Source organism: Xyrauchen texanus, chromosome 37 (assembly GCF_025860055.1).
Source record: "Xyrauchen texanus isolate HMW12.3.18 chromosome 37, RBS_HiC_50CHRs, whole genome shotgun sequence".
NCBI lineage: Eukaryota > Metazoa > Chordata > Actinopteri > Cypriniformes > Catostomidae > Xyrauchen > Xyrauchen texanus.
In genome coordinates, this window is record NC_068312.1 from 27652969 (window position 1) to 27675645 (window position 22677).

Sequence of the window (22677 nt, forward strand, 5' to 3'; positions counted from 1 at the left end):
GACATGCAGACAGTCCATGCATACTGTGTTGATGACGAAATTTGCATCAAGTGCACTGTGTGCGAGACGTAACGTCAGACCCAAATCTTAAGGGTCATGAACCCTAGACACCAATCAGATGCATTCACAAAAGCCATCACTGAAAAACAGCTGTTCGGAGGTCAACAGAATGGAATGGAACACAGAGGTCTTGAGATGTTTTAAAAAAGTTACAATTTTTTTACTTTGACAAGTTGTTTTCAAAACGCAATGCTCTTGCCATAAGTCATTACACGTACATGTGTCTGTATCGAGCTACAGCATGTTTTTGCATAGACAAGCTACAGTCTTCATCTTTCTGCCTAGAAAACATGGCACAATGCGTAATTGAATATTTGAAGGAAGGACGTCAATTATGCAAGGTTAAATACTGTACATGTCATGTGTCAACTGTCTTGTGTAAGAAAATCAGAATTGTAGCAATTTAGTCAGACTAAAGTGATTGCATGACATTTTTTAAAATAAACTACTGGTTTTGTCCAACTGAAATTGAACTTGTAAAGTGCAAGTGTTGGGCTGTCAGCATGCTAAACCCCAATTACGGCCTGGGTGGACTAGTTTTTTTGCGTAGTGCTCGGCCGATTGTGTTGGCTTTCGGAGTATACTGTACTCTTCTGGCAGTGAGCAAATACAAACGCATTTGACACATGCCCACTACAGCTGCTTTGTGATACTCTTTTAGTACAGTCTATATCCAGTACAAGCGCCGACGATGCGCACTGACAAGGACATGAAAACCTGGGCCGGGGGCCTGGGTGGCTCAGCAAGTAAAGACGCTGACTACCAAACCTAGAGTTACAAGTTCAAATCCAGGGTGTGCTGAGTGACTCCAGTCAGGCTTCCTAAGCAACCAATTAGCTGGTTGCTAGGGTAGGTAGAGTCACGTTGGGGTAACCTCCTCGTGGTCGCCATAATGTTGTTCTTGCTCTCAATGGGGCACGTGGTGAGTTGTGTGTGAATGCCACTGAGAATAGCATGAAGCCTCCACTCATGCTAGGTCTCCGCGGTAATGCGCACAACAAGCTACGGTATAAGATGCGCAGATTGACGGTCTCAGACGCGGAGGCAACTGAGATTCATCCTCCGCCACCTGGATAGAGGCGAGTCACTACACCACCACAAGGACTTAGAGCGCATTGGGAATAAGGCATTCCAAATTGGGGAGAAAAAACTAAACAAAAAAAGAAAACCTGGGCCGCCGGTCAGGCTGCGCAGACTGTGCTGATGATGAAATTTGAGTCATGCATACACGGACAACCGAAGTAATGTATACTCAGGCCTTTAAGGGTTAGCCATTCATAGGTTGATTCCCCCAAAAGTGTAAAAACTGAGGCTCTCTAATTCTATTCAATTGTTCTGTTTGTTTTAAGAAAAAATTATCTAAATAAACTCGTAAGTCAACAAGTTGACCATTCAAATCCATCCCTAGTTCTAGGATCTTTTCACTGCTCTAGAGCTATAAACGACAGGTGTGTTGTGAAACTGTGGCTCTACAGTAGGTATTTGCCGCAATTAGGGCTAAAACAATTAGTCGACATTATCGACGGTGTCGACAATATAAAATTGTCAACAAAAATTTTAGTTGACGAATAGTCGTCTGATTTAATTTAACACAACATGAGATCTTTTGAAACGCTATTGATGACACGGGAGACCAGCACTTCAGCTCGCACTTGATTGAGGAGAGGAAGAAAGAACAACTCACAGTCCAGAAGCACTCCAAACTTTCCAAACAGATTAAGGTGATATAGATCGCAGATTATTATAATACTAAAATGCTAAATAAGTAAATACAGAAGCAGTGCCATCGTGAAATAAAGAGGAGCCGTACCTGGTGTTCCGCTTGAGCAAAACTTGCCTGTCAGAGCGTCTAAGAAGGAAACACTGCACCTTTATATCCTGTATTTAATGCATCCTTTATTAAAGTTCAAATAATAAGGAAGAGGCTGTATAAGCACAAACTCCGAAACAGGCATTTGTATGTGCGGTCAGAGCCGCTTATATGAGTCGTGTGAAAAACTGTGCGAGAGAGTTTAAAAATTCTCCCGGCTGATACACTGTCTCGCGCGGAGATGCTCCTTACTTGGTGCAGCTAGATTTTGTTTTTAGTGATTGCTCGCAAAACAGTGAATTATAATATGAGTGTCACGGTGTGAACAAAAAGTGTGAGTGTTATGGTGAAGAAAATCGTTGATACACAGCTCTATAAAGAAGAAAGAGTTTGTTTTTTGTGAGTTAAAGATGGATCGAAATCAAGTGAACACAAAGGTGTACTCTTAGCCCATTATACAATGCAAAAAATATATATTTTATTTGTCTTTTTTGGTTTGTATTCTAATATAAATATCTAAAACTCCTTATGTACATTTACTTTAGCAGCTATACTGCAGAAGAAAAAATTGTTATTTAATTAATTTTAATATTGAAATATTGAAAAATCCTTAAAAGAAGATACATTTATCTCAGAAGCAACATATAAGATATTTAGACTTGCTTTTAGAGCAAATATCTTGAATATGAGTATATTTTTTCTTTACTGCACTGGCAGAATGATTGTTGAATACAATGATTGTCATTTAGAGCTATTTTTTAAAGATGATTTTGTCCTCTTTATTGTTAGTAAGCACATTTAATACAACCTTTTAAGTCAGGCACAAGCTGAATAATTCCATTACAATCGGTTAAGAGCTAATGATTAATCGCTGCAATAATCGCCCAAATAGTTGAATAATCGTTCTAATAATCGTTAGATTAGTTGATTATAAAAATAATCGTTAGTTGCAGCCCTAGCCGCAATGGAAATCCAGCAGGCATCGTCACATCTCTCTCTTATAACACAGGCACATCTGAAACCAGACCGAGGCGCAGAACACACACATGACATAGACACACATGTGACACAGCTTGGTTCTCACACCCTAGCTAGAGGCTTGCAGACACACCGGTCTAACCCCTCACACACACCCTACTCTGCCAACCTCTCTCACACTGTTCTTCCTGTACTGAGCTCTCAGTGGCAGAAAGAGAGAGAGAGGAAAAAAAGAAAAACACCTTGTTGACTTAGGTTCTCGGGTGTCACCTCACCTACACAGAATGTATTAGTAACTCCTGAGAGCACCTTGTGTCAGCCTGTTCCATTCTGAGATCACACGCACACCCAGGCAGCCATTCCGGGTTACTGAAAGCCTGAGTTCTTCAAATCTCCACAAAAGATCTTGAACTTATTGAGCATTCCAGAACTAGCCATTAAAAAACTTGAGCTGTAGAGATTCTAAAGCTGTTAAATCCAGTGGTGAACCTTGTTTGCGATCCCTATCAGCCTGGGAAGGTCACATTTTAGGGGGTTTTTTTCTTGAAATGTATGGAATTTTGTAATGCAAATGATCATGATTCACTCACCTTTCATTTCTCCATCTCCATAGGAAAGGTAAATTACAAATGATTTCTATTTATTATCTCAATTATGTCTGCTAGACAGCAATTATATTAAATGGAGATATTTGTTTTAGCATTCTCTTTATGAGTTGTTTCTACTGAGGAATATACCCTTTGAGGTCTCTTCTAGAGTTTTAGAAAAGACCTCACCATTAAAAACTGTGCTAATATATATTATATTTGATAATTTGGAAGCATTTTATTAGATCCAATCCAATGCTTCTAAATTATCTGAGCTATGCTATCCACTTTTACTAATTGATCAATAGTATTACTGTATATCAACAATTTCCTCTTTGTTTCAATTTATATGACATTTTGGGAGAAACACCTGTGATAAAGTTGACACTTAAATGAACATATCTCCATTTAAGTCTCAAGAGCTATGAAAAAAACAACTTCTGAGTAATAAAATTGTCTTCTGGGTCATCTCTCTTCACTCCAAACACACTCAATTTTTCCTTGTTATCTCTGGCTGAAGAAAGTGTAACAGACACACTAAAGGTTGTCTGAGGTAAATGGGGAGGATTATTCGTATGAACAATTGGTGTTATAAGTCTGCGGTTTTATCTAACCCATCTTGCTCAACCTGAACCTGTGCTAAAGGCCTAAAAGTGACTCATCTGCTTTCCTGGTAATATTTGTTGTGATAATCACAGAAAAGCAGAGGTCGCAACATTTGGTTGCAAATTACCATCATTGGGACACAAAGTTTATTTCCTTAGACTGAGACATTCAGAGAAGTAATTCCACAGACATCTCCAAGAATTTCAGAAGGTTTTAACCTCGACGTGGTGCTGAAGTAAGCTCATTGAGCATTTCTGCATTGATTCACCACAAGGTTGAGCTTTAACATCAAATGTGGTTTTAATGTTGTTATTTTGCTGTGTTCGCACTTACCGTAACCCAAACCCAAAGTGCAAAAGTTCATTTTCAAGATAAGAAAGATGAGTGGAATTTTTCAAATATGTTTCCATGGCTCTAGATTGTAGGAAGAGGATTCAGTCAATGCTGGGAAAACAGTTCCTCTGTGTTTCACAGCCCATTGAAATGTAACATGATAGGTTTGTTAGCAAGTGTTTATTTTGGGCAAAATGATAAATGTAACCCTCAATCATAAAGAACAAAAAGCGCAATTACAAGCCTAGATGTGCCACCACAAGCACTGTTAAACAAACAACAGAAGTAAAGGAGCCAGCATGAAATGATGATGAAATGTGAGTGTGAATGTATGTGTACGTGTGTGTGTGTGTGTGTGTTTGTGAGCGTGTATTTATCACTTTGTGGGGACCAAATGTCCCCATAAGGATAGTAAAACCCGAAATTTTTGACCTTGTGGGGACATTTTGTCGGTCCCCATGAGGAAAACAGCTTATAAATCATACTAAATTATGTTTTTTGAAAATGTAAAAATGCAGAAAGCTTTCTGTGAGGGTTAGGTTTAGGGGTAGGGTTAGGTTTAGGGGATAGAATATAAAGTTTGTACAGTATAAAAACAATTATGACTATGGAAAGTCCCCATAAAACATGGAAACACTACGTGTGTGTGTGTGTGTGTGTGTGTGTGTGTGTGTGTGTGTGTGTGTGTGTGTGTGTGTGTGTGTGTGTGTGTATGTCTGTCTGTCTATCTGTCTGTCTGTGTGTGTGTGTGTGTGTGTGTGTGTGTGTGTGTGTGTGTGTGTGTGTGTGTGTGTTAAACTCTGCAACCACAAGAATTGGATGCATTTTACTGTTTTTCCACTAAAACTGTTATTGGAGGTTTTTTGAATATGCTTTGCATATTTTTTCCTACACTCAGAGATGGATTTGAATGCAATGCAAAAAAAAAACGCACACATAAGAGCAATTATTAAAAATGATTCTCCTCGATGTATTGTGGGAGGATTCAGACTCTTTCAGAAAAGAAGATTTCGCAATATCAGACTGTCCAAATTTCATTATTTCTGTGGAGCAATAAAGTTGGAGCAAAAATTGTCTTCAGGATTTTTCCAGTTCCACTGTGGGCTTTCTATCGTAGTGCCTTAAGTGTAGCTCTGCCTTACCTGCAATAGCCTGTTCCGTTGTGGAAGGTTACACAGGTAGCATTGTTCACACAGGGCTTCACAGGGTCAACACACTGCAGAGCTGTGAAGGACAATAGAGACATCAAAATTAGGGCTACAAAATAGTAAATAAAAAATCAAGTTCTGTGTAATCGTCATTAGCTAGGTAGTAACGTCATTCATTGAATTCATTACAGTAAAAAAATAAAAACATTAATAGAAATTAAGGACGCTCCAAGTGTGCAAGTTTTACAATTACTTTATATACCATAATACAGTGTTTCTCAACTGGTAGGTCGTGACCCAAAAGCAGACAGCAGGGAAAGAACAATGCCATGGTTCTCCCATTGAAGATATTTCAGCGGTTGCCCAAGTGATAGCCTATTTAGGACTGCTGAAGGCAGATTTAATGATAATCTCACAATCAGTTAAAGGCTTCTCATCTGCACTTTCAAAACAACGGTCTTCCCTCGATATTGCAGAGTGCAGACCTCAAAACTGATGTGACCAATTTCAATTCTAGTGAGACTTTTCTAGTTTAAAGCATTACAGAGGAAGTCAAGTCGAACTTCTCAAACAGTAGGCAGCCATGACATGCCAAACAACACTGAGGAAAAGAGCAACACTGTGCTATGCACACATTATTTTTTTCATTATACATCATCACCTTTACAAAATTGTCATATTTTGACAAAATGTTATAGTTTCATATTAAATCATCTAAAGGTAGAATATATTAGACCTCATTTTATATCAACAGTGGCAGTTAAAATTTCAAGATGAGTTTTAGCTAGTTTTAATTTTTTCATAAATACTATAATTTTTTATTATTATTACTATCATTTAAGACTAACTACACTGACCTAACCATGGCAATGAGAAGCCTTTCCTCCTGTGTAATATGTATGTTCTGTTTGAATTATGTTTGAAATTAGGAAACAAACGGGATAATAATGGGGTCATTTAAGTAAATATGCTCTTAACTTTTTAAAAAGGGGAGAGAAAACTTCCTGTTACTTTTGTTGTTGACGTCAACAACAAAAATAATGTCACTTGATGCATGTCCTTTACTTGAAAACCATGAACAAAACTATACATATTAAAAGGAAAAGCGACCCAGGATACATTAATACAGGTTACATTTTTATTATGGTAGGTTGCCACTTGACTTCCAATGTAAAATCTGGGTCCTGAAGTAAAATCAGTTGAGAACCACTGCCATAATAGAGTTTTTCAGGTTGTGTTCCACAAACCCGGAAGATAATTTGCCACGGGTTCTCTATGGATTTTCCAAATGGGGTTTTATAATGGGAGTTTTAGATTTCTGAGTTAAGTAAGATCTGTAGTAAACATTACTTCACGATACGTGAACATTTTATTTTACAACATGTTTTACTCTCAAACCTCAAATGTGAATTTTGAAGCAATATTGAACTGCATACTTCAATCACACTGTGGCTTCAAAATTCACGTTTGAGGTATGAAAGTGTGTAATATATGTTGTAGAAAAAACTTCAACGTATCGTGAAGTAATGTTTACCACAGATCTTATTTTACTCGTTAAGTTGAAAAACCCCAAGATGAACTAGACTTCCAGGTTCACCTAAAAATGTACATCATGGCTGAACAGCTCTATTACGATGCAAGAGGAGTCAACTATTTCTAAGGAGTTTCTATATGTAATTTTCATCTCATTCAAACCAAATTATCATGTGAACAAATCTTAGTTTCTTTTGTGATATACCTGTATTATGTAGACTACATCCACAAAAAAGTGATAAATAATGACAGCAAATATGTTTTGTAGTTTCAATACTGATCCTAACAGTGGTCAAACAGCCTACTGTTGTTATGGTTACCTCCTCAGGTGACCACATTTCTGTTCGCAATGGTCCATTGCTAATTAATTGAATTAAACTTTTGTGTTCACTGAGGAATTGTTTCAGAATGATACTGAAATGTCTGAAATTACGATACCAACAACCAATAACCTTTACGTTATAGCTGTTAAACATCATGTAGGTCAATATCATCAATCTATACCATTTTACCTTCTTTCATAAAGAAAAATGTATAACTGTTTAGAACTCGGTTAAGAAACCGAACACAAAAACAAGTATACTGCTTGATTAAAATATGGTCTAATATTATTGGCTAGTTATGATTCATAATTCTAATTATGACTGAAAACCTAATTTTTAACACATTAATCTTTCAAAAAAATTGAAATCTGCTCTAAGATTCCAGGATGTATCCTAACACAGATCTGAACATGGCAAAATTCTTCTGACGTCACAAAGCAAAGTAAAAAAGCTACTGCAGATTGTAACCACACTACTCCCCCTGACACGAACACTACAGATGGTGGAATTGTTGAGGGAAAGAGGCGAAAGACATAGTGGTAGTGCAACAAAGAAAAAAAACAGTAACCCTTTATAGTAATGATACACAGAGAAGAGAATTCAAAATGGAAATTCCTACTTGATCAGACACTTTCACTCATTTCCTCTAAAATACATCTGGACGTCAGACCTGGACATCACAAAGAAGCACATTTAAGCATCTGATAGCTTGTTTTAATCTGACCTAGCAAATCATATGAAACAATCTAATTTCAGACACATAAACATGTTTTGCTTCTTCAGATGAGGATATTTAGATTCGATCTCACACCTTTACCGACAACTCAAGAGCATTTCTGCAAATAGAAGCGAGCCCTAGCCCACACTTCCCTCTGCAATACTGGTGACAGGTTAAATGATTTCAAAGCAGCACTGACACTAAGAAACAAAGTACTATAGCTCAAGTCAGGAAGTGCGTTAAGCACTAATACTTACTTCCTGCACTTTGACCAGTGTGCAGCAGGCCTCAAAATATTCCAGTATGTATGAGTGCAGTGAAAGTGAGCACAGCCCAGGCACAAAGCCAAGAACTAAAGACAGTGCTAAAGACATAAAAGCTTCAAAGCTCTTTAACTATAAGCATGTTACATTTGTCTACAAGTCTTGAGAGCTATGGAAAATTATGCAGAATACAGTGCAATGAAATCAAAGCTTAAACCAGATTTTATATTGATCATTAAATTCAAAGAAAAGACACTTAACAGGCTCATAACAGCATACACAATTATTCAACCGTTAGTTCTGGTCCTCATATTTAATTGAACCAGCAGAGACCCAAGACCTTTCCCTAAGTACGTTTACATGCACTTTAAAATCTCAATTTCAGTTGGACTAAAACTGAAATCATACCAGTCCAATTTTAAGAAGTCAGACTAACAGACCTAGATAATGCGACTGCAGCTCAGCTTTATCCGGCATGTGTACACATTAATCTGACCACAACTGGACTCTGTGTTGTGTGCGTGCATGCTCCAAAAGACAGAGGTGTCACATAATTTGATGTGGCGTGATTGATACTGATCATGCCATGCTGATTTTTAGTACAACAGAAACCTTGCTTATGTGATATAAATACTGCCACCCCAATAACATACATGACATTGAATAACAATTATAAACCAATCAAAACTGGCATGCAGAAGATGAAAAGGTGGAGGATGTGGTCTCTCCATCATGATGTACAAGTACACATCCTCAGACACATAATCAGCTATTTACATGCCTTCACATACTCTAAAGGTGTGTTCACACTTGTAGTTCAGTTCTCATGATTCTCTTGGTCTGGACCAAAAAAGAAAATGATACATTTAGTCCTGGTTCGCTTAGTGTTCACACTGGCATTTTTAACACCGAACCTAAGGATAAAAAACTAAATGTATAAGAATAAGGCCATAACCTGATTGGACAGCTTTTATGACGTATATTTTGGACGGAACTTGCCGAACATCCAAAACAATGCTGGCTGCTGGGCTAAATGAACTTGTTGGATTTATGTATATATGGTGGTATTTTTACCAGCTGAGAACAAATGAAGAGCTCTTACAATGTCTAAAGGATTCAAAACAGCGCAGGAATTCCTCAGTTGCACACACAAATGAAGATATGCTGTAAAGACGGCTGACGGCGGTTCCGACTCCTGTACCAAACTGTAATGGGAAACATAGCTCCTATGATGAGAAAAACCATGTATGCTTGAAATCAGTTTTAAAGGCAAATTACTTCCCGTTATTGGTCAATTTATATGTCTTTGGTCCATGCTGCATTCATATATCAGTTGAACTGCACCAGAGTTCGTTTGGAAGCGGCCCGAGACCCACTATTCAGGGGTCTCGGTCCGCTTGTTTGGTGTGCACCAAGGTTCGAATGGCAGCGTTCACACTTGTTCAAATTCTCCTCTCTTTGACTTCTGACTTCTCCTTCTCCCTCCTTTCTTTAAAAATGCTCAAACCTGGGTTACAGTGAGGCACTTACAATGGAAGTTAATGGGGTGCAACTTTTTATGTTAAAATACTGACTATTTAAAATGTATAGCCAAAAGACTTGCAAACACGATTTTAGTGTGATCAAATCACTTAGTAACCTTTTCTGTGTTAAATTATAGCCAATTTTACAACTTCTCTGCCATGAAGATGTAATGTCAACAAACCCTACAATGACTGTAAAAATGTAAATTTTACAGCTCAAATAATACACAAGTTTTACCGGAAGAATTCATGTAATCACGGTCACCTTGATTTCTGCTATTTTTTTCAAAGAAAACGAGGGACAAGTCTAAATTAACCAACATTATGCCACAAATGCTGTTGGATGAGCTTAACTTATTTTGAACCCAAATTATTATTTTAAGAAGTAGCATTGTGCCAGGCTTCTAATGCATTGTAAGGGTAAAGCCTGCAACACAAGAAGGCGTTTGGCTGCACACCTTTTTGGCAGGAACTGTGGTGGGAAATATTTGGGAGAAGTGGGTAAGCTGAGTGTAAAATTGAGCTTTCACAGAGATTTAAGAGCCAAGAGGAGGGGATCTGGAGTGCTCGAGGTATGAGAGAGAAGGAGAGAAGAAAAGAGTATGAGTCAATTGTGCTCTATAGGTAGAAGCAATAATGGAGAGCAGAGAGATAGAGAGAGATGTAGAGAGAGAGAGAGAGAGAGAGAGAGAGAGAGAGAGAGGAAAGGAAAGTTTAAAGACAACATTTTCAAGATGGCTACATGCTAGTTTCTCTGGTGCATAAGGTCAATAGTGTTCTTGAGTTGTCAATGTGGTTTTTGGAGATAAAAATAATTCCTACACAATCTTTCTTTCTGCCATACCTCCCAAATTTCATTCATGTTTGCATTCTAAATGTTTAATGACAGTGTGTCTGATGACAGAAATGTAACTTTCGTAAACTAACACTTTAAAAAGGTTCTCCTATAGCATCTGTGATGCTGCGTTCACACCGGACGCGAATAGCGCGTCAAATTCGCGCCTACCGCGTCTAGTTATACGCTTGACCACTTTGAATCCATTCGCGCGTCAAGAGCGAAATTGACGTGCGTAAAATCAAAAGTTTGAAGCGAAATTTTCACGTGTGACGCTTAAACTGTAAACCCTTGCTCTGAGTTTGCATGTTTTGATGTCCACATGTTCTTGTTCAAGAAATTACAGTGACTGTAGCATTTCTATCGTAAAGAAGTGGACAAATATTAAAGATTAATTTGTATTTACAACTTACCAGGTTGCCCAATCGCCTCACTGACCCTCTTCCAAGCGAGGTCCTTTTTTGTTCCTGTCTCTGTAAAAATATGAAGTGGAATCGTACAATTCTGGGTGACTGCTTACAGCAAGAATGAATTTTTCCTCCATAAGTTAGCTGTCAGTGATTTTGGAATGAAAGATTCCGAGCGGGAGTTTACGTCACTTTACCTCCTGAGTGACAGCTGGCAGCTAGGCTCCTGATTGGTTAATGCGGCGCGAATTGACGCCAAAGTTCAGATTTTTCAACTCGGGCGGCAGACGTGAATTCGCGTCAAACGCATGAATGCACAAAATGCACCATTCGCGCGTAACACGCCAGACGCTCAATTCGCGCCATTCACGTGAATGAGGCGTATTCGCGTCTACCGCGCCGCCCTCTACGCCTCATTCGCGCCGCAGGAATTTTTTACGCGCGTAATGCGTCTTTGCATTGACATACCATTGAAATCACTCGCGCCTGACGTGCTATTCGCGTCCGGTGTGAACGCAGCATGAGGAAAATTATTCTAGTCAAGATTGTGACACAGAGCATTGTGCAGGTGAGGTATTTTTTAAGGATGTTTCCACGAAGGCCAGAGTCACCATTCACTTTAACAGTACGGAAAAGAAATGCAATGAAAGTAATGGTGACTGAGGCTAACATTCAGCCAAACATCTTTTGTGTTCCACACAATAAAGAAAGTCATCAAGTTAACAACATTAGGGTTTTTTGTGAGAACTATACTTTTTTAAGAGTATGATCACAAATTCTCATGCGCAAAGTCAATCATGATGAAGAGAAAATTAGACAGACGAGAGACAATAAAAGGGAGCGGCATGCACAGACAGAGAGAGAAGCTTGGCACTTACTGGTCTAACAAGCTCCCTATATGGCCCATCAAACAGCCGGAGGGGAAGATCTTAAAAGGATTTTGGAACAGGCTGTCACAAATTACCACTTTTTCACTTTAACCTAACTGTTCCTTTTCACTTACAGCTTTAGCAAAGAGGCGTCTTTAAAACTTGTACCACTTTTTAAATCTCCTTAGCTCATGTACATCTAAACCGGGTTTAAAAACAACATGCTTATGATACATCTGGCGTGAAACATGCACCACATACCCTGGAAGATAACACACCTGCAGCTATCCACATTCTGGATTACAGTTAGGATGATTCATTGCATCACTGATCAAGGATCAAGCTAGCCTCCACTCTTCACAAGACAACTTCACTATGTCTGTTTACTGTGAATTTCCTCGCAAGCAAACAACAGCCAAATTCTATCACACAAACTCTATTTAGAGGAGCCCAACTGTGATTAACCAACTGCTAAACATTTTGCCTTAATTTTTTCACATTTCACATGATGCCCACTCTTCCCCTGAGGTGTGAAGGAGAAGAGCAAGAGGCAACTGTGAGGACAAGGTGAGAAACAGAGGAGAGAAACCAAAGAAAGAGAAGTGGGAGGCTCATAATAGGAATAATTAAGAGAAGCAATTCACACTTATTTGTTAAAAACAAACATACAGCTCTGGAAACAATTAAGTGACCAATGCAAAATTATCAGTTTTCTGGATTTACTATTTATAAGTATGTGTTTGAGTAAAATTATTTTTTTTGTTTTATTCTATAAAGTATTGACAACATTTCCCCCAAATTTCAAATAAAAAATATTGTCATTTATAGCATTTATTTTTAGACAATGACAAAATATAGAAAATATCAAAATAACAAAAAAAGATGCAGTGTTTTCAGACCTTGAACAATGCAAAGAAAACAAGTCCATATACGTTTTTTTTTTTTTTTTTTCTCCGCATTTCTTCCAGATTTGGAATGCCCAAACACACAATTCAAGTCTTGGAGTCTCCACTAACGAGCTGATGAGTTGAATCAGGTGTATTTGATTAGGGAGATTTCCAAAATGTGTAGTGTTGGGGCCTCCAAGAACAGGGTTGAGAACCACTGCAGTCTAAATGATAATATTTTTATTTGAAATTTGGGAGAAATGTTGCCAGTACTTTATAGAATAAAACAAAAATGTAAATTTTACTCAAACGTATACCTATAAATAGTAAATCCAGAGAAACTGATCATTTTGCAGTGGTCTCTTTTTCTTCGCTTCTCTTTTATCCAGAGCTGTATCTCCTCTCTCCTTTGCTTAACTACCAAATTACTCCCTACACATTTATAGTTTGTTGAGAAAATAATGTATGGATGGATGGGCAAAAACTTAATATTTTAGTAGAATTGTGTTGCCCTGCTATGGTTTTGTTTTGTGTTGTCACTATTTATATGGAAAAATGAACTTAAATTGCAAATTAATAATGTAAATAAGTCAATACTGACTGGTTGTTAATGTGACAATGTGTAGTTATAACCCATCTGCCGTCTACTCAGCCAAAACCAAAAATAATTCAAAATCTCGCTACGTGAACCGTGATGTGTAAAAAGCATCTCACTCTCCAAAGTTTTATTAAATCCATATTAGGATACCATTAGGATACACGACTGCCAAATTAACACACTAGGATTCAGACGTGTGTTTGAAGCATGGGAAAACCACTCATTGAAAATAATCAATACCATAAATGGGGCAAATTCTAAACAGTATTTTGCACTCTTATAGGGCACTGCGTAAAGGGGACACCACTCAAAAAGACTATATTTTTTATGTTATTGCAGACATAGGTCTGATTCAAATGAAGGTTTTAGCGAAAATAATACTTACTACCGCACACACAACATAACTTAAGGTACTACCGTAAAATACCACCAGTGTTTTGATGCATCAGTATCGCGATAATACCTAGCACCGGTCTACTGTGCAACCCTAGTACCTACCTAGTTGTACCTAGTTAGTATCTAGCTAGTGAGCCCTAAAAACATATTTCATCTCCCCTTTTGTTAAACCCCAAACTACTCTATTTTATCTATTCTTTGAGAAATAAATAAACAAGTAGATTGTTAGACAGATGGATGGATCTACCCCTCCTTCTGAATAAAATGAAAATGAGGGAGGAACCTAGTAAAAAAGTAGTTTCAAGAACCAAAGTGGAATTATTATAAGAATCAATTCACACTGAATTGTTAAAAATAAATATATATTCTCTCCTCTTTTGTTAACACATTCAATCTACTCCCTAAAGTTATCTGAGGAATGAAGGGAGGAATGCATGGATGCATCCATAGAATTGGAGCAATAGAGAGGTAGAGAGGGAGTGATGAGATGGAAAAACAACGGGAAGGAGAGAAGTGAAAAGCTGGAGAGAGTGATAAAAGAAAGGGAGGAAAGGCAAAAGGGATTAGATGGATTGTGTTGGGGGTGAGCTGTGATCCCCGCTGATGAGCACATGTAGGTGTGGAGCTCTAACTTAGAACAGAGGGGAACCGTAACACAATCCACACTCAGTGCTGCTAGGAGTCTCAACACACTGTTCTGTGACTCCTCTTAGTCTTTATTCATCTCGAGTTCCCATATTCTATTCTGTCTTTCTCATTCTGTCTCTTTCTCTTTCTCTCTCTCTCTCTCTCTCTCTCTCTCTCTCTCTCTAGCTTAGCTCCAACAGTGACGTTACCAGATGTGAAATGGTGAGTGCATGACTTTCTCAGCACCGGTAATAAAGTTACAACAAATCTACACAGTTGATTCATAATCTAATAAATGTGCACACAAGAATTCAAATGTGCGAGTGCGTGTGGGTGTATTTATTGGCACTGATCCTGTGGGTGTACGTATTATAGCCAACTTAAACCTGTCTTCAATAAAAAGCAATCCCATGACTTTTTATCCTCACTAAATGCAGGAATGGGATCTGTCTTGAATTAGATCTTGAGCTTCGCAGGGCTGGAGGGAATTTCCCTTGAATAAATATAACAGTTGTGAAATAAATAAAGCCTCACATTATTACACCTACGAACACAAAAAATGCATTCTTTACCCTACTCTATAACAGTCAGACACATGCAGTAGTGCTGGGCGATAGGACGAAGTTATCAGATATCGATGATTTCTTATAAAGATCCCCATGCAATTCTGAACAGGAATGATCGACAATACCGAGAAATGGCAAAACCATGGATCTGGGAAGTCACCAAATATATTAAACAGTGATCAGGGTGTTAAACTAGCACCGCCACACTCCAAATGCGACGAGGCTGAATCCAGTTCACAAGCTCCTCGCCCAAATGTATTTCATTCGTGGGAATTTTGCTCATCTACCCGCAACAGGCAGGCGACCTGCTGCAAGACGTCTGGAGTGACACATGATAAGAAATGCTGTAAGTCACTAGGATGCACCGATCCCACTTTTTCTCTTTCGATCCGATATCAGAAATCTCAGTATTGGCCGATTCAGATCCCGATACCAGTGTTGTTTTTTTGCATAATCAGTTTAGAATATCTTTACATTATTGTGTGGAACTAATTGGGAGTAATCTTTAATATGTAAATAAACACAAACCTCTAACTACACATTATTTTAATATAAATATTTAGCTTATTACGAAATACTTTATTATTAACTAGTATTCAGGATAATGTAACCGCAAAATTAACAGTAATTCCAGTATATGTTATCAGTAGAAAAGAAACCAGTGTTTTATTTTTATTTTTTAATTTCTTTATTTTTTTTCCAAAACTTTTTCAACTTGCATCTGGACTTTAAAGGATTCAGATCTCCGATTCAGAATTTTGTTCAATTTAATTGTAAGACATCAGTCCACTTTTCATTCACAGTTATTTTATGGAACCAGTTCAACATAAATATTGTTATAAATTTAAAAAAAAAAAAATACTAATGATGACAATAATAATAAATTGTTATTAATATTATTATTATTTACTTTTCATTTAAATTTTAAATACAACAGTAATATATTTAAATTGTGCATTTTTAAACCCTCGCGCTTTTATTTTGACATTCTAAACTCTCCAGAAAGTCCTGTATGTGTCTGTTTGTAGGCAAGTAGTTTAATATGCTTCTTATTCAAATTTTGGCGCTGGGCATACTATGTATTTACTTATTAAACACAGCCTGTTGTGATTCACAGAGCTATCACATGTCTTCAAGTGGCTTTGAATAAAATAAACAAGTCATATGAACCGCTTTTAATGGTGTTCTTATGGTGACAGTAACGAACATGACTAACACACGGTATCGATTTGGATCAGGCTTGTCGGACCGTCTAAAAGCTTCAGTATCAGAGCCGATACTGAGCCTGGTAATTCCTATTAGTCACAAAGACATGCGCTTGAAGAAACACACTTTATTATATTTTTAAGAACAGACAAAAGAAAAGCCGTCAATAGCTATGTTACCATTAACGTTTTTTTATGTGCATTTTAGGGTATTGCATAATATCTGCTGGATGGAAACAACAAGATGTGAATAAAAATCTCCAAAATCCACATGGAAAAACGTATACGCTCACTTGAGGTGGATAAATTATTTATTTAATAAGAAGAAATGAGCATAAACTATGAAGGAAACTCATTTACCGAATAAAATCCTATTGAATTTAATAGGAATACATGATGCACATCAAAAAAATCATGTGAAAAAGAATTAAATTCATAACTGGACAAACCGGCAGATCAATCATCACAACTGAATTGTTGCCCTGGTCATTCTGAAATACTGCTGTCCTAAAAATCCAAAGCCTGCATTGAGTTTTCAAAGCAAATAAGTTAAACACAAACTTGCACTTTTTCCGGAAAAGCAGATTTATTGATACTTTTAAACAATATCTTATAGATCCAAGTCATGAGGGAGGAACACATACACACACATAGTGCTCCCAGAACAAATTTAAACGAGCATAACAGCGCTCAAATTACAAACATAAATATCACTGAATTTTATAGAAGCATTAAAAAAAAGACATTGCAATTCACTAGTTTGCCCTAGTTTCACATTAAAGACCCCTCACCAGAAGTGAAGTGGTCAGCCACTTGAAGACGTATATAGCTCAATAGCTCTGTGAATCACAAAACGCTGTTTAATAAGTAAATATATAAAATGCTCTGTTTAAACACACACTCAAGGCTATTTTTAGCCTTTGTGCATTGCGCAATATTTGAGCGCTACTCACGAACAACATCTCAGATGTAGATACTCAATAGTTCTGTTCACTTATAATATGCATTTAGAACGGCACCGGAGGTGCATTTGACCATAATTTGAATAAGAAGCGAATTAAACAACTGTGAACTTGTCTACAAACAGACACATACAGGACTTCCTGTAGAGTTTATATGGAATATAAAAATAAAAGCGTGAGGGTTTAAAAAGTGCACAACTTAAATATATTACTGTTGTATTTCAAATCAAACTTAATAGTCAATAATAATAATATTAATAACAATTTATTATTAATATTATTATTATTTTCACCATTAGTATTTGTTTACAAAAAGCCTAATACATGTCCGTAAATGATCTCTCTCTCCCGCACAACCCTCTGCAGTCGACCTTTATACCTCAGAGGCTTGATTAGCCTAATACGGGACCGGGTGTGTACGATCCCGTCCCGGCCCCGCCCTCCGCCCTGCCACAATATCGTATCGGCAAAATATTATATCGGTCAACTTCTAGACTATAGTTCACTTTATTCCATGTGGTTAGCATGCATTGTGAATGCAACTCTGTCTGCAGGTTAAGTAATATATATTTGTATTAAAGTAACAAAGACAAAAGTGAATAAATCATAAAGTAATATAAGACACATTCACCTCGAACCTACAATTGAGTTCTATTTTCTTTTCTTTAGGCAGCATTAACTGTATTACCAAAACCCAATACATACACATTCGATAAGAACACAGATTTGGCAGCATTATTTTGGAAACACAATGGAATATATTAGGCTTATTTATTATGATTATTATAGTTTTTACATTTATAATTGCCTTTAGTTCTTAATCTGTAGGCTCTTAGTAATTTTCCACATGGTGTCATTGACGGATTCTTGCGTGATGGCAAATGGGGCCGTTGGATATGGTTAATGTTTGGATTTGGGGAGGTGGTTAAATAAGATTGTTTTGAACCCTTTGTTATTTTAATGCTTTTTTAATTTAGTTTAAAGTGCCATTTGAATTTTAGAAATGTCTATAAAAAAATGTGTGTTTCAATAAATTAATTACATTTTTAAAGCAAAATCAATAAAGCAAAAAAATTCCAAGAGTTGTTTTTCCTCAAGAGGATGTGTTTTTTATGTGTCAGGTGGGTTAACGATGTAATTGGAATTACATAAAATATTTTTTACGTATCACCTAGCCCTAACATGCAGGTTACATTAAAGGAATATTTCTTAAAAGAATAGGGCCAATTTTTAGAGAGTTTAAAGGCAGAAATACGAAGTTTATCATTTGATAAAAGCACTTACAATAAATCTTCTGTTAAAACTTGTGTAATATTTTAGCTGTAAAGTTGTTAAAATCGTTGTTTTTACAGTCAATTAAGGGTTTTAGGGTTTAAGGAGTTATGTTGCCATGATAACAAAGTTGTAAAATTGAATATAACTTTACACAGGTTTGACAATTAAGCAATTTTATCAAACTAAAATCACGTTAACACTCATATTGTTTACATATTCTGGCTATGCTTTTGAAACAGTGAGTATTTTAATGTTTTCAAATTGGCCCCATTAACTTCCATTGTAAGTGCCTAACAAAGATTTTTGCTTTTTTTAAAGAAAAGGAGGGACAAGTCAAAATAAATGTTTGTGGCAATAAACATTATGCCACAAATTCTGTACAATACGAGAGCTTAACTTATATTGAACCTGGAAAATTCCTTGAAGAATATTTGATCTGCCTTTGACGAAGCTCATCAGAAATTACAGCAACAACAAAAACAAAAAAAAGCTTTTTAAAATACGTTTAAAAATACGATGCTAGGATTTTGTGCCATTTTATATCTGTTTCGTCATTCACAAGGTCAAAATCGTTCAATCAATTAGAAATGTAATAGCACAAAAGCCACATGAATGTCCATAGCGAGGCAAGTTATGCTAGATTAATTCTTAGGCAAAGGCAAAAGTTTGTTCAAGACACTAATCTTAAGTATGAGCAAGCGTAATAATAATGCTTGCCTTAAAAAGCACCACTAATAAGGTCAACGTCAAGGAGCATTTCCAAAAAAATCTGTTTCTCCTTCCTGAGGGGAATCAGGCAGAATTTAAGTGTCAACGCGCTAGCACAGAGCAGCTGGTTTGCAGCTGTAAGTCTTGCTGCTTGCCTGCTTGTTTGAAAGTGCTGCCTTATCCCTGTGACAAAACCTCGAGCCCAAGGGGAGATCTCTGCTCGTGTGTGTCTCTGTCTCTCTGAGAGATAATAGCTGCTGAGAGAGATGGGGAAGTAATTATGAGAATCTGAGAGGGCTGGGTTGAGTTGAAAATACTCAATAGAGCGAGAGCAAAAGTCAGAAGAGATTTGTATGCATTGGCTCGCTTCCAAGCTGGACAGCAGAAGGAAGTTGTTCACGCTGAGTGAGGAAGTAACCCCATTTCCTTGCATTTCAGTTCATGAGACAAGTGCTCTCTATTCTGTTAAACGTTGACATGGCAACAAACAATAACACCACCCCCCACCCATCTGTAATGAGACAGAGGGGCAAAATTCCAGGCAGAACTGATAACATAAACACGAAGGGAGGTTTTCAGTGCTGTTCATTCAATCTGAACATCATGTGGTGCTAGAAAGCACCCTGATTGTTTAATAACAGGCTGCGTCTAGTTTGGGAGGACACCTTGCTAATCCTCAAGGGTAAATGCATTCCAATGAAAGTGTCTCTGACATTTGTGACCCTGAGAACTGGTTGTATTCTAAGCAATCAGATAAAACACTTTCTCTTTTCAACACATTCACTGGCCTCTTTCATGTTTTAATTTCTCATTATGCGTGTGATATTTCACATGTCCAATACAGACAAAATCAATTGCACTTTACTGTCATCAAACCTTTCTGATACACATCGTCAGCAGCACCTAAAAGGAAATGAGGCTGCATGACACAGTAGTGTTCTCAGATCATGCCTATAAAGCTTGTAAGCACACACACAATACTTGCACTGTGCATGTGGCTGAGTGTGTTGGTGCTAAGCTTAGCATACTGCCATGGCAGGAATGCAGAATGTCTTAATTCCCACATCATTTGTTAACATGCTCAGCAGCGGAGACACAAGGATTTTAATCCATGGATTTAACAAGCTTGAGTGTCTCACTGCTTTCTGGCCTCCCGCAAAATTTTCAAACAAAAGTGCCAACCACCCAGCTATGGAGTTTTGGTCTTTAATACTTGAGGTTTAAACATGCAAAACACACTAAATATGCTTAACTTATACCGATTGGAATAATGATCGATTGAACCCTCCACCGCAGCAACAGGTGGAAAGCGGGCATCTCTGAGATATGCACAACCGTGGGCCATTCCACAAACAGCCCGTTGTGTTTGAAAAGTGGGAGTTTGCAGAAGCTAAACCACATTTCACACTAGAGAGCAGCAGCGGGTCACAACCGTGTCCGAGCACCGTGCCGCTTGCAGGCGAGAACAATGGTCCAACTTTATATTGCACACGCTGTAGCAGCTGATATAAGTAAATAAATGTGACTTGTGGCATCCTAAACAATTAGGGTGATGTGATGTCGTGTGCCTGCATGAATACAGAGAAATCAATCCCACCACAAGGAATGATACTCAATACAGAGGAAATAGAAGAAACATCATCTGTGAGACACAACAAGCAAGCTGCAGCTTTGTAAACATGTGTATGATAGATAGAGAGAGCGAGAGAGAGAGAGAGAGAGAGAGAGAGAGAAAGAGAGATGCTTTTCAGGTCTCAGTGCACCACACATGAAAACAGTCAGCAAGGATGCTTTACGAAAGTTGCAGATTTTCTGAAATTATAGTAATGAAGACAAACTGCCCCTCTCATTGGGAGAGAATGAGGAATGCTTCAGGATGACAGCCAAATATGTGACTGCCTTCTACAATCTGAGAAACAACCAAACAACCTGTTCCAAATTACTTTTTATTTATTCATTTACTATCAGTGTTCTTGCTTTCTAAACACCTTTTTTTAATTCATTCTGATTTATGCTACATTGGTCAATTTTGCTTTACTGCCATAAAAATTACCACTAGCTTTGGCAACATTGTATGTATTGTATGAGAGAGTACGAGAAAGGCAAGGGGGAGAGAGAGAGAGAGAGAGAGTGGAATGTGAAACACCAACAGCAGCATTCCTCTCTCTTCTTGCCGAGCCTGCAGTCATTCTATATTGTCTTGTTTTCTTTTGTAAGGCTCCACTATTCTGGAGGGACTGGGTCTGACTAAAGCGTGTTGAATAGAAGTCATATGTGACCGTGTTCGACTCGCGAATCCAACAACTGGCACCCTTTGTGTGTGAAGCCTGCTGAGATGAGCTGCTGAGTATAAATAAACAGCCGTCAGATGGGTAATGCTTCGGCCCTGCTGAACTAAAAGACAAAATGCCAGACTTTACAAAAAAGGTTCACGCTCTACACTCAGTGCGAGAATACATGTATAAAAAACACATCCTCTTGAGGGAAAAACAACTCTTGGTTACTCTTTCATTCGGTTACGTTTGATTTTCGCATTGCTCATCGAGTGAAAAAAGTATATGCACTTTTCCATCGACGGTCTAAACCCAGGCAGCCACACATACACATAGAAACACACTAAAAAGTCCATATATGTTTTCTCTCAGCCGTGTCCATTTTGAATTCCTCTCACACATATTGAGAGCTGTAGCAGATTTCATCCGCACCAACTCATTCACATCTGGGCAGCGGCGCCGAAGACATGAGGTCCACTCATGAAAAAAAAAAAGACCTGATGGGGTTTAAAGTTCATACAAAATATCTGTACGACATATATCACAGAATATTGCTTTATTTATTAAATACATGTTTTAAAATATGATTTATGCTCAGGTTTCAGACCAGAAGTCTGCGCTAGCTAAAGCTAACAAGTGGCAAGCAGGGGGAAATACAAAGTTGCTTCGGGTGCATCGCGCCAATGAGTGCTTTCTAAAAGACAGAAAATTAAACGCATTCAAAATTAAATGAGCTCAAAGATGAAGTTGACTCACGCCATTCGAGACCATGCAGAACTGAAACGTGAGCACGGATGCTTCAGACAGCCGTACAGATGCGTAATCACGGCTAATGGCTATTTAGAACATTAACCATGAAAAATGACTTACCGTATGATAATTTAAGGCAGCAAATAGCGAGGAAGATTACTTTTCCCGAAGAGACGCCGGGTATTTGGCCCATATTTTTGGTAAAATCCACATAGAGTTACCAGCGCGAGGCTGTGCTCTGTCTCAGGTTAAAGGACAACGGATCTAAAAATGATCTTGAAAAGAACGAACGAGTCTGAAAACGTTTTATATTCAATATATGAGTTGTCTTTTTTTTAGTCAGAGACTCCTGTTTGACCTCATAAATCCGTGTAGTTTTGTCTTCGCGCAGCGCTGACCAAACTTTCGGAACTTCTCGCTTCTTTTCTTCACAGTCA

General features: G+C 37.7%; 1 protein-coding gene across 1 annotated transcript in view; it reads right to left on the minus strand.

Annotated features, from left to right (window-relative positions):
• Positions 1-22677, minus strand: part of LOC127630528 (neurogenic locus notch homolog protein 2-like) — a 72450-nt gene extending 49773 nt beyond the window's left edge. Inside the window, 2 exon segments of the mRNA XM_052108116.1 lie at positions 5517-5598; positions 22361-22677. Of these exon segments, the coding sequence (XP_051964076.1) occupies positions 5517-5598; positions 22361-22433 (155 nt within the window). The 5' untranslated portion in view covers positions 22434-22677.